The 17,057-nt window shown below is 32.4% G+C and overlaps 4 protein-coding genes across 4 annotated transcripts in view; 2 read left to right on the plus strand and 2 right to left on the minus strand.

The window, feature by feature from the left end:
* Positions 1 to 735: 735 nt before the first annotated feature.
* On the plus strand, positions 736 to 1,852 carry LOC121113956 (nanos homolog 3). The gene is made up of 3 exons (XM_040707768.2): positions 736 to 901; positions 957 to 1,352; positions 1,409 to 1,852. The coding sequence occupies exons 1-3, from the start codon at positions 842 to 844 to the stop codon at positions 1,640 to 1,642; spliced, it is 690 nt and encodes a 229-aa protein (XP_040563702.1). The 5' UTR covers positions 736 to 841; the 3' UTR covers positions 1,643 to 1,852.
* Positions 1,853 to 1,893: 41 nt separating this feature from the next.
* On the plus strand, positions 1,894 to 4,257 carry LOC121113957 (uncharacterized). The gene is made up of 4 exons (XM_040707769.2): positions 1,894 to 2,126; positions 2,180 to 2,347; positions 3,339 to 3,499; positions 3,549 to 4,257. The coding sequence occupies exons 1-4, from the start codon at positions 1,978 to 1,980 to the stop codon at positions 4,052 to 4,054; spliced, it is 984 nt and encodes a 327-aa protein (XP_040563703.1). The 5' UTR covers positions 1,894 to 1,977; the 3' UTR covers positions 4,055 to 4,257.
* Positions 4,258 to 9,300: 5,043 nt separating this feature from the next.
* On the minus strand, positions 9,301 to 16,845 carry LOC139905021 (uncharacterized). The gene is made up of 4 exons (XM_071887443.1): positions 14,598 to 16,845; positions 12,487 to 12,924; positions 12,293 to 12,403; positions 9,301 to 10,437 (listed from the first exon to the last, which is right to left on the minus strand). The coding sequence occupies exons 1-4, from the start codon at positions 15,202 to 15,204 to the stop codon at positions 10,016 to 10,018; spliced, it is 1,578 nt and encodes a 525-aa protein (XP_071743544.1). The 5' UTR covers positions 15,205 to 16,845; the 3' UTR covers positions 9,301 to 10,015.
* The window catches only part of LOC121115218 (uncharacterized), a 33,482-nt gene continuing 31,637 nt past the window's right edge, over positions 15,213 to 17,057 (minus strand). The window contains exon 6 of the mRNA XM_040709414.2: positions 15,213 to 17,026. Within this exon, the coding sequence (XP_040565348.2) occupies positions 15,213 to 17,026 (1,814 nt within the window). The remainder of the gene's footprint in view (positions 17,027 to 17,057) is intronic.

The raw sequence follows: 17,057 nt of genomic DNA on the forward strand, positions 1-17,057 counted from the left end.
AAAAATGAAATGCCTATCTTATGAAGTCAATCATATCCAAGGTATATTATAAATTCTTATTTTACAGGGGTGTAATCCCCGGGGGCCAGGCCTCCCCGAATAATTTATTAGTGTTGGGTTTCAGTTAGAAAATAATAGACCAGTCTGAGAGTGTTATGATTTTTAGTGGACCAAACTAATTCAGTGCTTTAAAGAAGTTGAGTTTCTACCTGTCTCAAAGAAAAATTCCATCTGAATTGGTATTATAAAAACTCGGTCAAGATAGGTTTTATTTAAAATTCGGTCTATATTTGAAGTGTTGATGACTTCATGTTTGTTTCAATAGACTGAAACGGAAAAATCAGTCTATATATTAAGACCGGAAAAATGGATCCACAATTTGAAAGCTATAAATTTTCGGTAAACGGTCTGGACCGAAAATCTTGAACCAAGTTTAAACACTATTATTTATAGGCCCTAGAATTTAGTGCCATCCATAGTTATGGCTGGTCTGCTTGCCCAGCCATCACGGGTTTGTAAATTTTTTGCCATTCGCTTAAAATAGCTCCTGAGGTTGTAATTATTATTAAATATTTTGAAAATTGCAAATTTAGTATTTTACTTCATAAAAAAAAAATAGTTCACTCCACCCATAAGTCATTTTTTTTGTTGTTGTTGTTGAAGACAAAAAGAGTGGTAGAAGCGTGGGAAAGTACTTCTTTTTCCATTGTTTCAGTTCTTTGGCTCAGATAAAATAAAATTTCCCACGGACTTGGGATTAAAATTTACTACGCATTAATAACAATACTATTGCACTTTTGATTTGAGGGATCAGTTCCTTAACGAATGTCAAAGAGAAGTCATGTCTGGATATATGAGACAAAATCCGGAGAGATCTGATCCGAATTCGGATATAGAGGATGTGAGTAAAGGACTAGTTAAAGCCCGCCTTATTATTAACAACATTGTAATTGTAGCTTCAGTATGCTAAAATGATGGAGCGGTATAGAGTCGCTCAGATTCCGAGACAACCATCTCCGACTATCATTAGACGACCTCCTCCATTGAAGATTTACGATCAGGATGTAAATAGAGGCGCTCAGTGCAGTGGGGATAGATATACATCAGAGGGTATGGATTCCACTCTATATCCAATGGTATCTCCTCCTCGATCATTGAAACCGCGCTTCATGTATACGTATTGCGCCTTCTGCCACAAAAATGGGGAACTGGAAAAGTTCTATAATAGCCATACCTTAAAAGATGAAAATGGGAAAACTACATGCCCAGTTTTAATGCGTTATATATGTCCACTTTGTAACGCTAGTGGTGTGAATGCCCACACCACTAGTTACTGTCCTAAAAGTGATCGAGTATGTTTATAAAGCAATCTTTCATAACGTTGTTTATTATTTTTTTCCGTTTTTAGAGGAGGGCCAGAGGATCAATCCCTTCTTCCCCAAACTCTGTGGGATCTCCTCCTCCTACATCAACATCTACTCAATATACGTGGACAAAGGAAGGCAATTCACATAATGCAGCTTGGACTGGAAGTGGGATTCGTAGAGTGGCTGTCACGGGCTCTAAGAATGAAAGTCTGCCTAGACTTTCTAACTCTGGCTCACCTATGGGATTTCCAGAAGATAAATATTTTGAATTTTAAATTCAATGTAAAATTTATGTTATTTAGGAATAATTTATCAATATCATATAGAGAATTTATCGTTTATTATATTCGTTGTATTTGTAGTCCCTTAAATTAACAATGTACAAAATATTCAGGTTGTTACAAGTAATGTGTGATATTGTTTGAAATTATTGTCATGGTTAAATCACGACTGAAATGAAGAAATATATATCAACTAATAAAATATTTTACTGCGTCTCCACTTTAATTTGTTTCCCAGGATACGGTTGTTTTTCATATACTCTTTATTGTTTTAATGTATTGGTTTCCATATTCACTTTAATGTTAGAAAACGGTGATATAACTAAAGGATGATTGTCTTTTTGATCGAATGTCCGGTAGAGGAGGACCTAGGCCTGGAGGATCCGAACAACGTATTTCATTGTAAAGATGATGAGAAATGCTGCATATCTGAACTACAACCCGCCTGTTGTAAGGACAAGGATTTGTCTTTAGCTATGTAAAATTATCCGGATTAAAGTTGTACACTGACAGTAAAGTAATTTTTTTCAGCTTCGAACAATTCTACTTTTGGGGGATTTTGATCGCTCTGATTATTATATTGGCGTTGATCATTTGGTGGTGTAGGAGTGACCAATCCTGTTGCAATGTTGATAAGCCATGTCTTGTTCGGTTCGGATGTAAAAAGCAGACTCCAATCCACGAATATGAAAAATTGGAGTATTTTGTGTTATAGTTTTTTAATTAATTTAGGAGTGCTCAGGTTACGAGATTAACATGGAACCAGTCCCGTAACCAAGGACAAGTACGTTAAATTCTAGGAGACAGGCGTCCGCAGGATCAAAAATATATTTTTTGGGAGGGAGGGCTTACTTTTTGGATTTTTTTAGAAAAAAAAGGGTAAATTTAAATTTTTTGGAAATAAATTTCAAATATTAAATTTTTTTCCAAATATTTTATACTTGAGATTTAGTTTTTGAAATTTTTTTCCATAAAATTTAATTCTGAGAACAGCTTGCTTTGGACTTTGAAATTATTTCAAAAAAAATTAATTTTATGAGAATAGCTATTAATTTTTGAAATTTTTTTCTGAAAATTTATATTTTTTAATAATTGCTGTAGATTTAATAAATTTTTTCTTTATAGCTGTGTATTTTAGAAAAAAAAATCAAATATTTCGTTTTCTAGTGAGAAACAAAAATTCAATAATTTGGGACCGCTACAACCCCTCCAGCCCACCCCCTGTGGACGCCCTTGGAGGAGCCAGGGATACTACAAAGATTTTCCTTACTCGTTTGACCAGCTTGAAATGAACTTGTTTTTATTATTGGGAAAAATTTTAATGCCCTTTGTTTTGAAAAATGTATTTAAAATTTTTTGTATTTTTTTCACTCTTCATAAGTCAAAAGGATCGGAGGGACATTAAAAAATAAATGGATGTAATCACAATAATTGATATTGTAGTAAAAATATGCAGTTTTTAATACTTCATTATAAAGTATAATTATAATTAATCTTCCACTGCGTAGGAAACAAGCATCTTTTTAGGTGGGCCCAGTGCCCTAATGCCCCGTTAGTTACAGGATTGCTTAGCCATCAAGTGTTGATATTGAATTGTTTCATTCTAGAATCGGTCATTAGTATGAGCACTCCTGATAATTTTTATAAATTCTTCAAGCAAATTTTATACCTTATTCATTAAATGTTACAGATTTGGCTCCACCGTTTCACTGAAAAGTAAAATCAGCATCATATCTGCGGATAAGGAAAATCTAAAAGAATCCTCCAAAGATTATGAGGATATGTTAGAGAAGGATGGAGAATCTCTCTACTCTGAATGTCATGATATTAGTGAGACAAAAGAGAAAGAAGGTAAAACCTCTGTTAAAAAAATTACGAGAATTCATCCCCTTAATTTAAGTAAAGGGTACACAAATTATGGTTAAGCCCATGGAAGAACCTATAGAAGCTAAACAACCAGAGGAACAAAAACCTGCTCCGAAAAGTGAAGAGCCACTCCCAGAGAAAAGTTCAGATCCTCCCATTGAAAAAGAAGAAGATAAAACATCGACAATGGACGAAACGAATGATAAACCACCTCAAAAGGAAGAACCGAATGAAAAACCACCTCAAAAGGAAGAACCTCATGAGAAAGAGAAGGAACCTCCAGCTCCCCCTCCGAAATCCCCTTCGCCAGAACCCAAAGAGGATAAACCCAAAAAGCCCAATACACCTCCAAATCCCCCATATAATATTCCCAAAGAGTCGCCAATAGCCTCATTAAAAAAAATAATGCAATCGGATGTAGAAAGTGAGGATAGTATCACCTCTAATGATCTTAATGATTCAGATTCAGAGGATAGTTTTATGGATGATGCTATGAAATTCGAGGATACGGACAGTTATGACTCCGATGAATATAATTAAACTTCAATTTTTTTAATTTTTGGTTATTTTTAAATGTTGATTGTTCAACTGCTCGTTTTAAAAATTTCTACAATATATTATTCAAAGATTTAAAATACTCATCAAATCATTATGTTATTGGCAAAATGAGAAAAAGAAAATACGAAGTATATTTTTATCAAGTTAAATATATGTTTTGTTAACAAATATAAATGCTTCGTTAATACTGAAAATAATTATTCTCAATTTCATTTAATATATCACGGCGTTACCTCGCTGACAAAAAAAAACCCATGTATTTTATTGTCAGCTGTCGATTCCCTCTTCTCCCTTGATACGTCATGGTTATTTCATAATTTATTCTTTTTCATTAATACACAAAGGAATAAGTTACTTATTATATACATATGCTCCCCCCCCCCTTTCCAAAAAAATCAGGAATACAATTTCTTGCTGATCCCTTGTCCTTTACAGGATATATATTTGGCCATTTTATTATATATATGAAGAAATTTTGCCCATTGTCTAGTAATACAAACTAATAGCTACGCTTTTAATCCATTATTATAGTATTGCTTAGTAATTGAAGAAATAATATTAGACGGGGATAGTCTGGGATTGCTTTTTCCTATAGTATTTTTACACACGTTGTTACCTTTATTGTATCTCACAACCTTACCATCGAAAAGAAATAAAATAAGTGACGAAATTAGGTGGTATCTGAGGTTGGCAAAAATCTTTATACTCAAGGTTTAACGCTCATTAAAATTAGGCACTAGCCAACAAGGAAGTAATTTTTTTTTTTTTTTTTTTGGTAGCCTTGTGAAAAAATTACTAGCCAAGAATACCACAAAATATAAACTACTTATTTACTTAGGGGGGTATATACAGAGATATTTGATTGGATTAGATTCGAAGAGAAACAAAGTTAAGACGAAAGCCGGTTAAAAAGGTTATTGTATATAGTTGGAATTTTATTATTTTTGATTAGACAATAGAAAATGAACGCATTGAGCGTATAAAAATTAGCTGCTTCTCTAAATTTATTTAATTTGCTTGTACGAGTTATTTTAAAAGGAAATGGTCTTGTCAGATTCTTCTATGTTAAAAGTCAATAAATATTGTTTCAGGTGAAACGGAACGCCGGCTTCGTGTAAATGCAAGTATAAAATGAATGAATACATTGCGTTTTCCTCAGAAAAGTTTTTGTGTGTAAAGAAAAGATTACGAATTGAAAAATTGCTGTCAAAATTAACCCGTGAATAATATCAGGTCTACATAAATCTGGGGTTGTATCTTTCAAGCTTCCTTAAAAAAGAAAAGAGAAAAAAATTATGTTACATGATTTTCCCTCATTCTTGGAATATTTTCTATTTGTTAATAGATCTTTAATCCTCAACAAGATAGTTTTTTTTTTTTTTTTTTTAATTCAAGAAACAACATTTATAACAATCTGCATTGCATCTTTCAATGTTTATTCCAAAATAAATTAAAATATGGTCCAGAATTAAATGGTAGTCAGGCAATTAAGCCACTTTCATCAACTATTGTTCTATTTTTATTAATATATTCACAAAATACTAGGATTTATTTCAAACTTAACAAATCAAAAAGAAAAAAATCAAATTTGGGAAGTTTAGACAAATCCACAGCAGATAAATAAATACATAAATAGTTGTTGATTTTTTGGAAAATGGGTTACGATAGTGTAAGTAACAGGCAAGACTTGACAAATCTATAACTTAAAAGTTAATGTTTATGTTGGTAGGCTTGAACAGATAGTTATGAATTTAGAAATGTGAAAATAACTGGAATCCCTGCGAGGAGTTTTTTTTTTTAAATAAATGTGTTGCTACATAGAAAAATATATCCCTTGCTATGATTCAAGCTTTAAAAGAAAGTAGTGAAACGCTCTTGTTAGCTTGAGGAGGAACGTGGTCTATGTGTTATATTTTTCCGTCACAAGATGTCGCTTTTTCAGATACAACAGATGACATCATATTGTCAAATGCACATTTTCTTCTCTTCACAAAGTTTACATTGTGAATTCATTTAAAAGTACGATCCCTTCCTATTACAAATATTGATCACATGGTCGTTGTTTCACTACTTTGTCTTGAAGTTTTAAGTATAATAACCAGTTATGCTAATTTCTTTTGGGCATGTTAAAAAAAAAGAAACCGAAAATCAAAATAGTAACCCTAACAAATTGAAGAATATTTTAATGGAGAACAGCTTAGCTGTTATGACGTTTCATTAGATCAGCTACAAACAGCTGTGATGAGGAAGCAGGGAGATAAAAAATAAACAAAAAAAATTACTCGGATATCGATCCTCAATTCTACTCTAAAGTCCCACAAGGAATTATTTTTATAATTTCGCAACATATCCTGACGGTTGCTTTCCGTCTTTTATGAGCACATGCAAATGTTCAATCCGGTTTGATATACAACAATGATATGGTATATGTAGTTGAAAAGAAAGTTCACTACTCATAAATTAAATAATAACAACAGCTTAAGAAAATAACATTCACTCTTCCAGTTGGCAACACCACATAAAATAAAAATCAATTTCAAATAAGGAATTTATGTTTAATACATCTAACGAAAGGGGTCTCTCAGAAATGATTTTGCCTGTACATAAAATCTGTATTGGTACTTTTTCCGTCTTCAAATGAGTAATAAATTGCTTATTCGAACTCAAAGGTACCATTACCAAGCAACCGCTCCTAACAGCCATGACTTTCATTGATGACGTTTAATAGCTAATCTTCATTATATAATTCTTCCTTTCTTTTGGGATATTCATCAATCAATAATAGGGATTCATGATTAAAATCGTGTTTAGCTAACCAATAAATTGAGATACAAATATGACAAGTACTATAAGTACTTGCATCATTAGTTGGATACTGGATAGTACTATAATGCGTACTATAATAGGGCTTGGCAATCCGAACTGTAAAAATGCAAAAGTGTATGAAGATCCATGTATTTAAAGTAATATACTCGTAATTATCTTATTTCTCAATTTGCTAATCTTATTATATTTTTATATTAACTCATTTTCAGATAAAGTACCCACTCGTTACCGATCCCTGGTTTACGAGCTTTGTATATATATTTGTTGCCATAACTTTACAATGGAATTTCCGGGAATTATAGAGTTCTAACTGGTATTATCTTTTTAGAAAATTAATGTAACTATATATTTGTTTGAATTTCAACTCGATGCGTAAATAAATTTCGTAAACACAACAATAGGCTAGGATCCACGGGTGTCTCAAGTAAATTCACAATCACAAAAAAAAAATATTTTTTAATATTCTGTCACAATATACTTTTTGTATATTATAATGACTAATTCAACAAAAAAAACTATGAAACCAGTATGATTGTACTCCTTAAAGTACTTTAAATCTCAGTGAATCTCTACTTGATTAAGTATAATCAAATATCTGTATAAATAGTGTTGAAAATCGTGTGTATTTTTTTTGGTCATTTTAAAAAATACACCCAAAATGACTGTGGTAATTCTCACAATTTGAAAAATGTTTTGGAGGAGAGCAGGTAAGTTGTCATCAGTGGCGTAGGTAGCCTCTTTTTGTTTGGGGGGTTGGGGGGAGATGAACTCCCATAAAAGTTTATGAATCTGAGAGAACGTTGACTATAAGCGTATTTTCATATATCCCGATTTGACTGGGTGAGGATACACGATACAAATATTTTTTTTTTTTTTTTTTAAACTGTTATAAGTTTCACAATTTTAAAGATAATTCAACGCCCGGACAACATGACATAGTTAGTTATCTAAAACAAATAATTCCAAAGTATTTTTGATGTACTACAAAAATGAATAGCCATTTATTGGTGTTTTCGAAACTAAACCAAAATAGGATACTTGATACACCAGGAGGAGACATGATGCAGATCAGGATTAGAGATGTTACAACAGGAGGAAACATGTAAAAACAGTCATTTGTTATATTCAGTATATATAAGATAAACAAATAAAACATTAATAACACTATCCAACAAAATCACACTTTTTTTTATGCACAAGAACAGCATATACCTACTTTAGTACAATATGATCCCTGATTCCAAATATGGCCTTATTTTTTCTCTCATAGCCTCGTGGCCTCCAATACAGGTCGAACGTTTCTTGTTATTTTTGACTATTTTTAAGGTTCAAAGCAGTTTTATGCCCTCGTTGTTGAAGATAGGGATAAATTATAAAAATATATTTTAACACGGAATATCAAAAAATTTAAAACCATAAAACTTCTGCATCATACTTGTAACTCGAGTTATCTTTGTTTAAAGTGGAAAATAGATGTTTTTTATTCAGAGGCTCATAGCTTCAAGACGAATAGATTCAAAAAGTTTAAAAGTATTGCATTTGATAGCTGAAAATATGATATTTAATATAAAAGGCCTCTCTATAAACACTCTATATCGTTGTCCATTTAAGATAAGGTCACGACAATATTTCAAGAATAAAACTCATTTTTGAATTGATCTCATAATAAAAGTAAATAAGTATTCCTATGCCCCAACTACAAGAGAGAGAAACAAAGAGAGAGAAGAAGATATGAGATAGAAACAAAAAGAGAGAAGAAGAAAAAGTAGTTGCTACGAGGACTCCCTTGAATGTCCACTTTTTGGAATCCCTCACTCACTACGGGTATGCAACGAGTCCTCTTGTGTCCATTGTACAGTTTGAGACATGAGGCTTAATGTTATAACAAATTGTATTATATATCTTTTCTTTTTCTCCTTTTTCTTTCAATATATGTAACTACTATTGAAACAAAATAGATAATAATAGTTACAAAATTAGTCGCCTAAGCCTAAAATGCTATGAGAGGAGCGGAGATTATGTTGAAGCTTAAATTTCAAGGGATACTCCAAACGAATTTGTAGCGAGTAGAGTGAAAATCATATTTAAACATTCAAATTTATGTTTAATAGCGGCCCCTCTCTCATGCATTTAGAAATATTCATTAATCTATATTAATACAGACAATTTTGTGGTATGTACTCTGAGGAGTAATTTTGAGTGTGAGCGTAATTCCAAGCAATGTTGAGCCCTCCCGCCCACTTAAAAAATTGAAACAAATATTACTCTTAAAACGAACTGGGATTATGAGTACATATTTCACAAAAATCAACACTGGAAATGGATTATTCATGTTAGAAAACACTCATGGATTGACAAACAAGCATATTTTGAGAACAGACTATAATTATTCCAACGGAAAATAGACATTTAATGTTTTTATTGTATTAAACATAAGATATTTTGATTAAAAAATTAAAGAGGAACATCAATTTTAAGCAAAAATTAACAATAATAACGTATAAATCTCATTTATTCATATATTAAGACTAAATATCCTTAAGGAAAAATGTCCTGAGGCAAAATAATTTAAGACAAAAGTACCGGGCAAAGTGTTTGATGTCATGTTCTTTAATATAAAAATCTTAAATGACAAAATACAAAGGGGGAAGGCTCAAATTAATATAATAGAGGATCGAATCCGGAAATATTTTTATATCAGCCCATGCCTAAAAATACCCCCCTCCCTCTCGTAGTCACAGGCTTTACTTACCATGGTTAACGAATTGGGAAAAAGAATAATGTTTTCAAATGCAAAATTACGTTATAATTAATTAGACTGCCATGACAGTTAATATTTATTTTTTAGAAATACGAATGACAATATAAATATTTATAATAAATTAAGGGAAACAATTAAGCGTATGAGTCTTGGGGTTTTTTTTTTTTTTTTTTTTTTTTTTTAATTGAGCAAATAAATTTGGTGAATAATGTCTCAATTATAAAAATATCGAATGATCAATTTTGTATATGGAAATAAAAAAATTCTTTGATAAATTCAAGAAGTATTTATGATTTTTTTTAAAAATAGACAAGTACTTTTAACAAATTGGAGTTAAAGGTATTAATGTATTACAATCATTCATAAGAGAGTCCAATAGGTGGGCCGTCAGTGTGCTCAGGTAAAACTTTGTAGAAACAATATACCTGGGAATATGTCAATTTGGGTACTTTAGCAGTCTTTAAACCCAGGATTTTTCTATGTTTAAGAATATCCCATGGTCTCAGAATGTGTTTACTTTCTTTTAGGATCTCTTGGAGAGTGAGTCCCAGGACGGTGGTATTTTCAATTTCTTCGAAATTAAATAGAAATGCTACTTGTCGTTTAAGAGCTGAACGTGTGGATTCATTAGACAGAAGGATATCTAAGAGTTCTTTGATTCCCTCAAAGCTCTTTCCATAAACTGCTAATTTTGGAACTTCGCTCTGAAGTTCTGCTTCTTGAAGTAGTCGTTCAAGAAGGTTGATAATTTCCTCTTTGGATGTACTTTGAATTGATTCTAAAAATAAATATGAACATAGGAATGTTAATTAATGAATAGTTTATTTATATTATTAGCAAATAATTGGCCGATTTTTTTTTTTTTTTTTTTGCCGAACGGGCATATTGTGGAGGACCATTTGGCAGAAAAATAATATTAAATATATTGATTTATGCGATGCATATTTTAATTCAATTTAAAATAATAATATAATAAAGAGTATTGTTTTAATGTTATATACAGGTGTGCACGTCTAAAGCTGAACACTCCTTTAAATTTTACGTCATACACATATTCGTGATTGTATTGAGTTGAACCCAGTTTATATTTCGAGGCAAGGGTCTTGACTAGTTATAAGCAAAACTCCGACAAAATCTAAATAGCAACAGTGAAACAACAGATGGAGAGACGTCGAGTTGCGCATTTGGAACTTTCCGCGTGTGGAAAAACTCCCACTGAAATTGCACAGGTTCTGAACTGCAGCTGCACCACTGTTTACAGCGTGGTAGCCAAAGGGACTCCAGAGGCGACCACAAGATCTAAGTCAAGGCCTCGAAGGTCGGTCGAAGTGGTTGCTGCCGAGAAAAAGTCTGTCGAGGACAAGAGAGGCAAGGTCAGGGGCCTCTCCAGGGAGTTCAACGTCAGCAGAAGGACCATGGACCGGCTAGTTAAGAAAGATCTTGGCCTTAAGGTATACAAGAGAACCCCTCGTCAACCCCTCAATTTAAAAGAGTGTTCAGTTTTAGACGCGCAAACCTGTATGTCATAGCCAAGTTGATTACTGTTATTTTGCATAAAAATATTATTTAAATTAATAGCTAAAGGAATAAGTTCTGAGCGTTTTTTCACTTTTTTTTTTTACAACAAAATTAACTTAGCTAAGATTAACCGAATTAAATGGTTCGAAAAGGTGAATTAGTGCTTATATGCCGATCCAACCTAACAATTTCCATTATTTTATAGACATTTTCGACGTTTATATTATCAGAACGGAATCGTTGGAGCCACCGCTTTGCTGTTGCATTCAATACTGTATTGTGTCTATAAACATCTTCTTTTTTTTCGCCGCTTGCTCCAACTTTTCACCTTGGTTGTAGTAATAATTAAGAATTTATCGAATTTTCTTTTTTTTACATTCATTTTTGAACGCTGTCACACTCAACTGCCTTCGCCAAACACAAAACTGACAATGAACTTTTTTAAGGTGTAACCTTAACGTTTCAGTATTCTTTCAGTTTTTTTTTAATGCAATGTATTAATCGTGAGATATAGCTCACTAAAGACATGTAGCGAAAAATAATTAAACTTTTTTACTTAACCTAATATATTCATTAATAATAATAATATAAACAGAACACAGGTAAATATTGGAATTAAATTCCAATATTTACCTGAAATCGTCTAGGGCCTGAAACCTTCCCATAAAATTGGCCATAACTATGCGTACCACAAATTAAGCAAATTGGATAATTGCTTAAAGTGTCAAATAATTTTTTTAGTCACATTTCTGTAGTAATTAAAATTTTATATACAATTATTCAATGAATATATTAATTGATGGAATTAAACACCGACTTGGAGTTTACAGTAATATTAGTTTCTATGTTGTGTTTATAAAATGACTATTAATTGATATAATTTAAAAAGAAATAATTTTCTGCTAAATATCACTAATTAACTTATCTATATGACATATATAGCATTTAAACAATACCTGTTTATTAGCATTTTAAATTGAATTCGTTATGCATTTTCATATATCAATACAATATATTAAATATCCAATTGAGCCTTCGGCACATTGTGCTAAAATGTTTTCAGATAATGGTCCTAGAACTTATATATATATTGTTGATATTGTGATCCAACTCACCTCCTGTTAAATCCCCTCCTTTTTCCTCCAACATATGAGTAGTCATGGCAAGGGAAGCTAGCATTAAGTAATTGAATATTAAGTTCGAATCCAATTCATAATCCAAGACATCTGAAATTAGTCAAAATAAATGTATAAATAGGATTAAGAATAATCATAGCATAAAGAGGTTATAGAGTCGATTTGATTAGTACCTTGAAGAGCTTCATCAAGGATGTCAATCAAAGCCAACTTGACGTCATTCTTTGAGGCGTTATCTGCGTTGAGTTTCATAGCAATCGTGTTTCCAATGGACATTAAATCCTCTGATGTTGGATCTTTACACATGAAAACGTTTCGTAAAGAATTAACGAGGCTGTTTGATTCTTCTTCCATTGCAAGTTTAAGAGCATCCAGTTTCATATCCATATTCCCACCGATTTTCATAATTTCTTGGATGGAATTAACGAAATGCTGTGAGACTCCTCCCCCTTTATTCATCATCATAAGCATCAATTCTTCTACTTCGTCTTTTGAAGCTCCGGCTTTCTCCATAAATGCATTTACAACGAGTGCATCAATGGTCTTTTGTTGGAATACAGCTGGTCCAAAGTTATCCTCCATGACTGATAAGAGCTCCTCAAAGTTGGAACCTATATTATTTCAAAATTAAGAACATATATATTGAGAATCTTCAGGAAAGACCACAGCTACGACGGAGGGAGGGGCTATGGACCTCCCCTAGATATTTTTGTTCACTATAAGTATCTATTTAATTTAAAACTATAACATTATAAGAGGTGTGTTCAAAAAGTAAGGTGACTTTGTATTTTTTTAGGAAAAAACATGTATGTATTCATCAATATTGATATTGTCCCCTTCAAATAATGCCCTTCAAATACAATACATTTGTGCCAAGGTTTTTTTCCATCCCTCGAAGCACTTTTCATTAGCATTTTTAAGTAAAGCCTTGAGCTTTTCCAGCGATGCAGTCTTAACATTTCATGGCACGAGCCAACCGATATGTCAATAACCTCTGCAACTTCTCTGATAGTCATTCGACTGTTTTCAAAAACAATTTCTTCACTGATTCAACATTTACATCCATTGTTGATCTGCTTGGGCGTCCATAGTGAGGCTCGTTATTGACATCTTCCTGGACATCTTAAAATAGTTTGTACCACATGAAAACATTTATTTTTTAATCAGAACAATTTCACCGCATTCCGCTGTCAACATTTCAAGTGTTTTGGAGTACTTAATTTCATTTTTTTTAAATCGAGCATACCAAATGTACGTTGCCTTCAAAATATGAAAAGTCACCTTACTTCTTGAATAGACCTTGTACACTCCATAATTGATACATGGATTTGACAGACTGGACAAAAAAAATTTAGGTCATAAATTCCATGGACGCCATCGAAAATGCATAATCACAGTATAATTAAAGGAACTCGAGATACTTGAAGTAGAGACGGCCTTTTTCTTTTCCCAAATAAGTCATTTTTTCTTTTATTATATACAATATAATATATCTGAGTAAAATAGGGGCCAAATATATTGTGTTTAACATTTTTAAATTGTCAAAATTCAAATTTCAGCAAAAATTCCTCACTTTTTTTTTAATTACACATTTTAATATTAACAATTATTTTTAACAAAAATTTCAATTTTGTATAACTTAAAATAAACAATTCATTACTTACCACAGAAATCGTTTAATATGTTATATTTAATTCTAAAGAACTGCCAACAAAAAATGTATATAAATACAAATTACAGACTAAAACTGTAAATGTATAAAGTATATATAATAAGAAGGATCTCTGACTCAAGTGGGAAAAAATAGGGGGGAAAAAATGCCTCGAAATCATTAAACAAAAATATGCGAATCTTTTACTTTCATTGTTGCCTCTTCAAAAAAAGGGACAGCACCCCATGTTTTTTTGAAAAATTACAAATCTAATTTTAGATGTGTTTGTATGGAGAAAATCTTGGTTTTATTACATATAAATATCACCAACAAAACTCAATTAGTTACTTCGAATATTAAAAAATTCAAATTCAACTCAGGAATTTAAAAATTTCTATTCAAAAAAAAAAAAATCTTTGATTATGAGCAATTTTCAAAATAAACCATTTTGTCAGTAAAAAAATGAGTATTTTTCTCATTCCAAAAAGGTAGAAAATAATGACCATCATCATAGGATTAAGAATTAACAGAGGCTAAAGTATTATTTGTATAAGATTGTACTTTTTTGCGACCCCCTCCCTACAAAACTTCACATGCTGTGGCCCCCTGCTTCGTACTTAAAAACAAATTTACCTGAAGAAGAATCATATTTCACAGTGGTTTCTAATAACTTAAGTAAATCTGGATTTAGTTTTCGCATAACATTCACGGCAGCAGTTCCCGATCCCAGTACATGATTAAATGATAGCATGGACTTAATTTCCCTTGCTGAAAGTCTTGATTTTCTTCCTCCTGTACCAGAAGATTTCAGTTCAATTTCAATAAGAGTTAACATGTGCTCGAGAGTCATTCCGGATTTAAATAAGGATCTTTCCATACAGGCCGCTATTTTATCATAAGATGAACCTGCTTCCACGAAGCTCTGTTGAAGAAACATTACTTTTCCTAAATCCTGTGGATCTAGATTAGCACTTGAGAGTAACTTTTGAACCATCAAAGCCTTGGCAATCATTTGTGGATCCATTCCTTTTAGAAAGGAGGCGTCACTTTGGCCAAGACTAGCTGTTAATTTCATCAGATTTTCAACATCCTTATTCTCAAAGTTTGTCATGGTGCCATTAATAACATTCTGAAGGAATTCCACCAAGTCCTCACTCTTACCCCCGGACATTTTTTCCAAGACTGCTGCTAGTTCTTGATATGATGTCCCAGATGCTAACATTTCCTTTTGAAAAGCCATGACTTGAGCTAATACCTCAGGGATACTCCGGAAGCCGAGAGAACTTTTTGTACTAACATGGCTTTTGAGATATCATCATCTGACAATGAAGCCATATTCAAAGCAGAATTGAAAATTTGATCCATAAATTCATCATCAGCAGAATTTAAATTCAATTTTGACTTAGCTGTTAGAGATGAAGAAAATTGGGTCAGCGTCGAAGTGGATGGCATAACTTGACCAGAAATAACCTTCTGTAGGAGCTTTAAGTCAAAAGGTTCTAAATTATTCCCAATGACCTCTTGAAGTGTTTCAAATACGCTTAATGGATCACCATCCTTCCAAATTTTGTTGAGGATTCGCATTCCGTTGCCCATTTCCTTTGATTTTTCTATACTTAATTCAGAGAATAAATCACGGAAAAATAGAATTTGTGATAGATTTTCTAAGCCTTTTTCCGAGCCTCCTAATAGAGGATGATCCTGCAAAGCAATCAAAAGCATGGCCTCTAAATCATTTGACGAATCTATGGATATTGAAGAGGAAGAAAATCCTGGGTTTTTTATTTTTTCAAAAAGTTGGGAAAGTGAGGAAAGCTCAGATTTACTCATTTTTGAACTTTCTGAAGATGACAAACAATCATTGACCTTTTTTCCAATGGATTTATAAACATCTTCCTTGAAGAAGAGTTTCCTTAATGTGTCTTCCACAGACTTCTCATCAGCTCCAAAATTCTGTGCAAAGGTTTTAACAAAATCATTTAATGCAAAAATGGTTTCTGACTCTGTCCCACATAGACCAATAGCTTTTTCAAATGTAATAAGCTTTTTTAGAGTCTCTGGAGATACTCCATTTTGAGATAGGATTTTTTTAAAGATGGACGATAGCTCTTCCTTATTTGCCCTTACTCCTTGAGTTAGTTTACAAAATTCCTCAGAAGACTTCTCAGGTGAGATAATTTGAGCTTCAATTGTAGATTGGATTAAAATAATTTTACTCATGAGGTCCGTCGACATATTTGCTCCCTTAACGGCATCAGATAAGTCAACACAATCGTTAACATCACATGCCTCCATCTTTTTCATTAAGCTATCTTTCAATCCCTCGCCAATAAACTCTGGTCCAGGAAGTGCAGGACTCAATGCAAGTGCTATATCTTGAGGAGATGCTCCAGATTCATACATGTCCTTTTGAATGGCTGAAAGCTTAGCTACATCCGTCAAAGATATGCCAAGACGATTCACAAGTTTTTGGATAAGGATAAGATTGGAAGGGGACATATTCTTTTTACTCGAAATTTCTATGAGATCCTTCATTGCTTGCTCTGGAGATTTTGAGGATTTTTTTGAAGATCTATTTACTTCTGTTTCAAGATCGGATAATGACATAATATCTTCTGCACTTAACTCAATCGAGGATAAATCTTGAATAAGCTTTTGAACATCCTTTTCTGCTGGACTACTCCCCACCAGCTTTTCTAGCAAGCTAGCAATTTCTTTTGGAGATTTTCCTTCGTTCATCATTTCTTTTTGCAGTGAAATAAAGGCAACAACAGTTTTAGAGTCTAATCCAAGGGATTTTAATGCCTTCTGGAATAACAAAGCTTTTCCAGCTGATGTTGGATCCAAACCTCCTGATTTTAGAGTACTTTGAATAGCTTCCTTATTAATTTTATCCCCGGATCGTAATAACTTTAACAGAGACTTGGAAACATCAGTAGGTGACTTTCCTATAAATGAAAGGAGTTTTTGTTTTGCCAATGTTTGAGCTATATCTCCAACGGATGTTCCAGATTCAAGCATGGCTTCAAGTATTTTTTGTTGAACTTCTTCCTCATTAAAGCCTGAAAAATTTAACTAATATATATATATTAT

The sequence above is a fragment of the Lepeophtheirus salmonis genome, chromosome 3 (genome assembly GCF_016086655.4).
Source record: "Lepeophtheirus salmonis chromosome 3, UVic_Lsal_1.4, whole genome shotgun sequence".
Taxonomy (NCBI): Eukaryota; Metazoa; Arthropoda; class Copepoda; order Siphonostomatoida; family Caligidae; genus Lepeophtheirus; species Lepeophtheirus salmonis.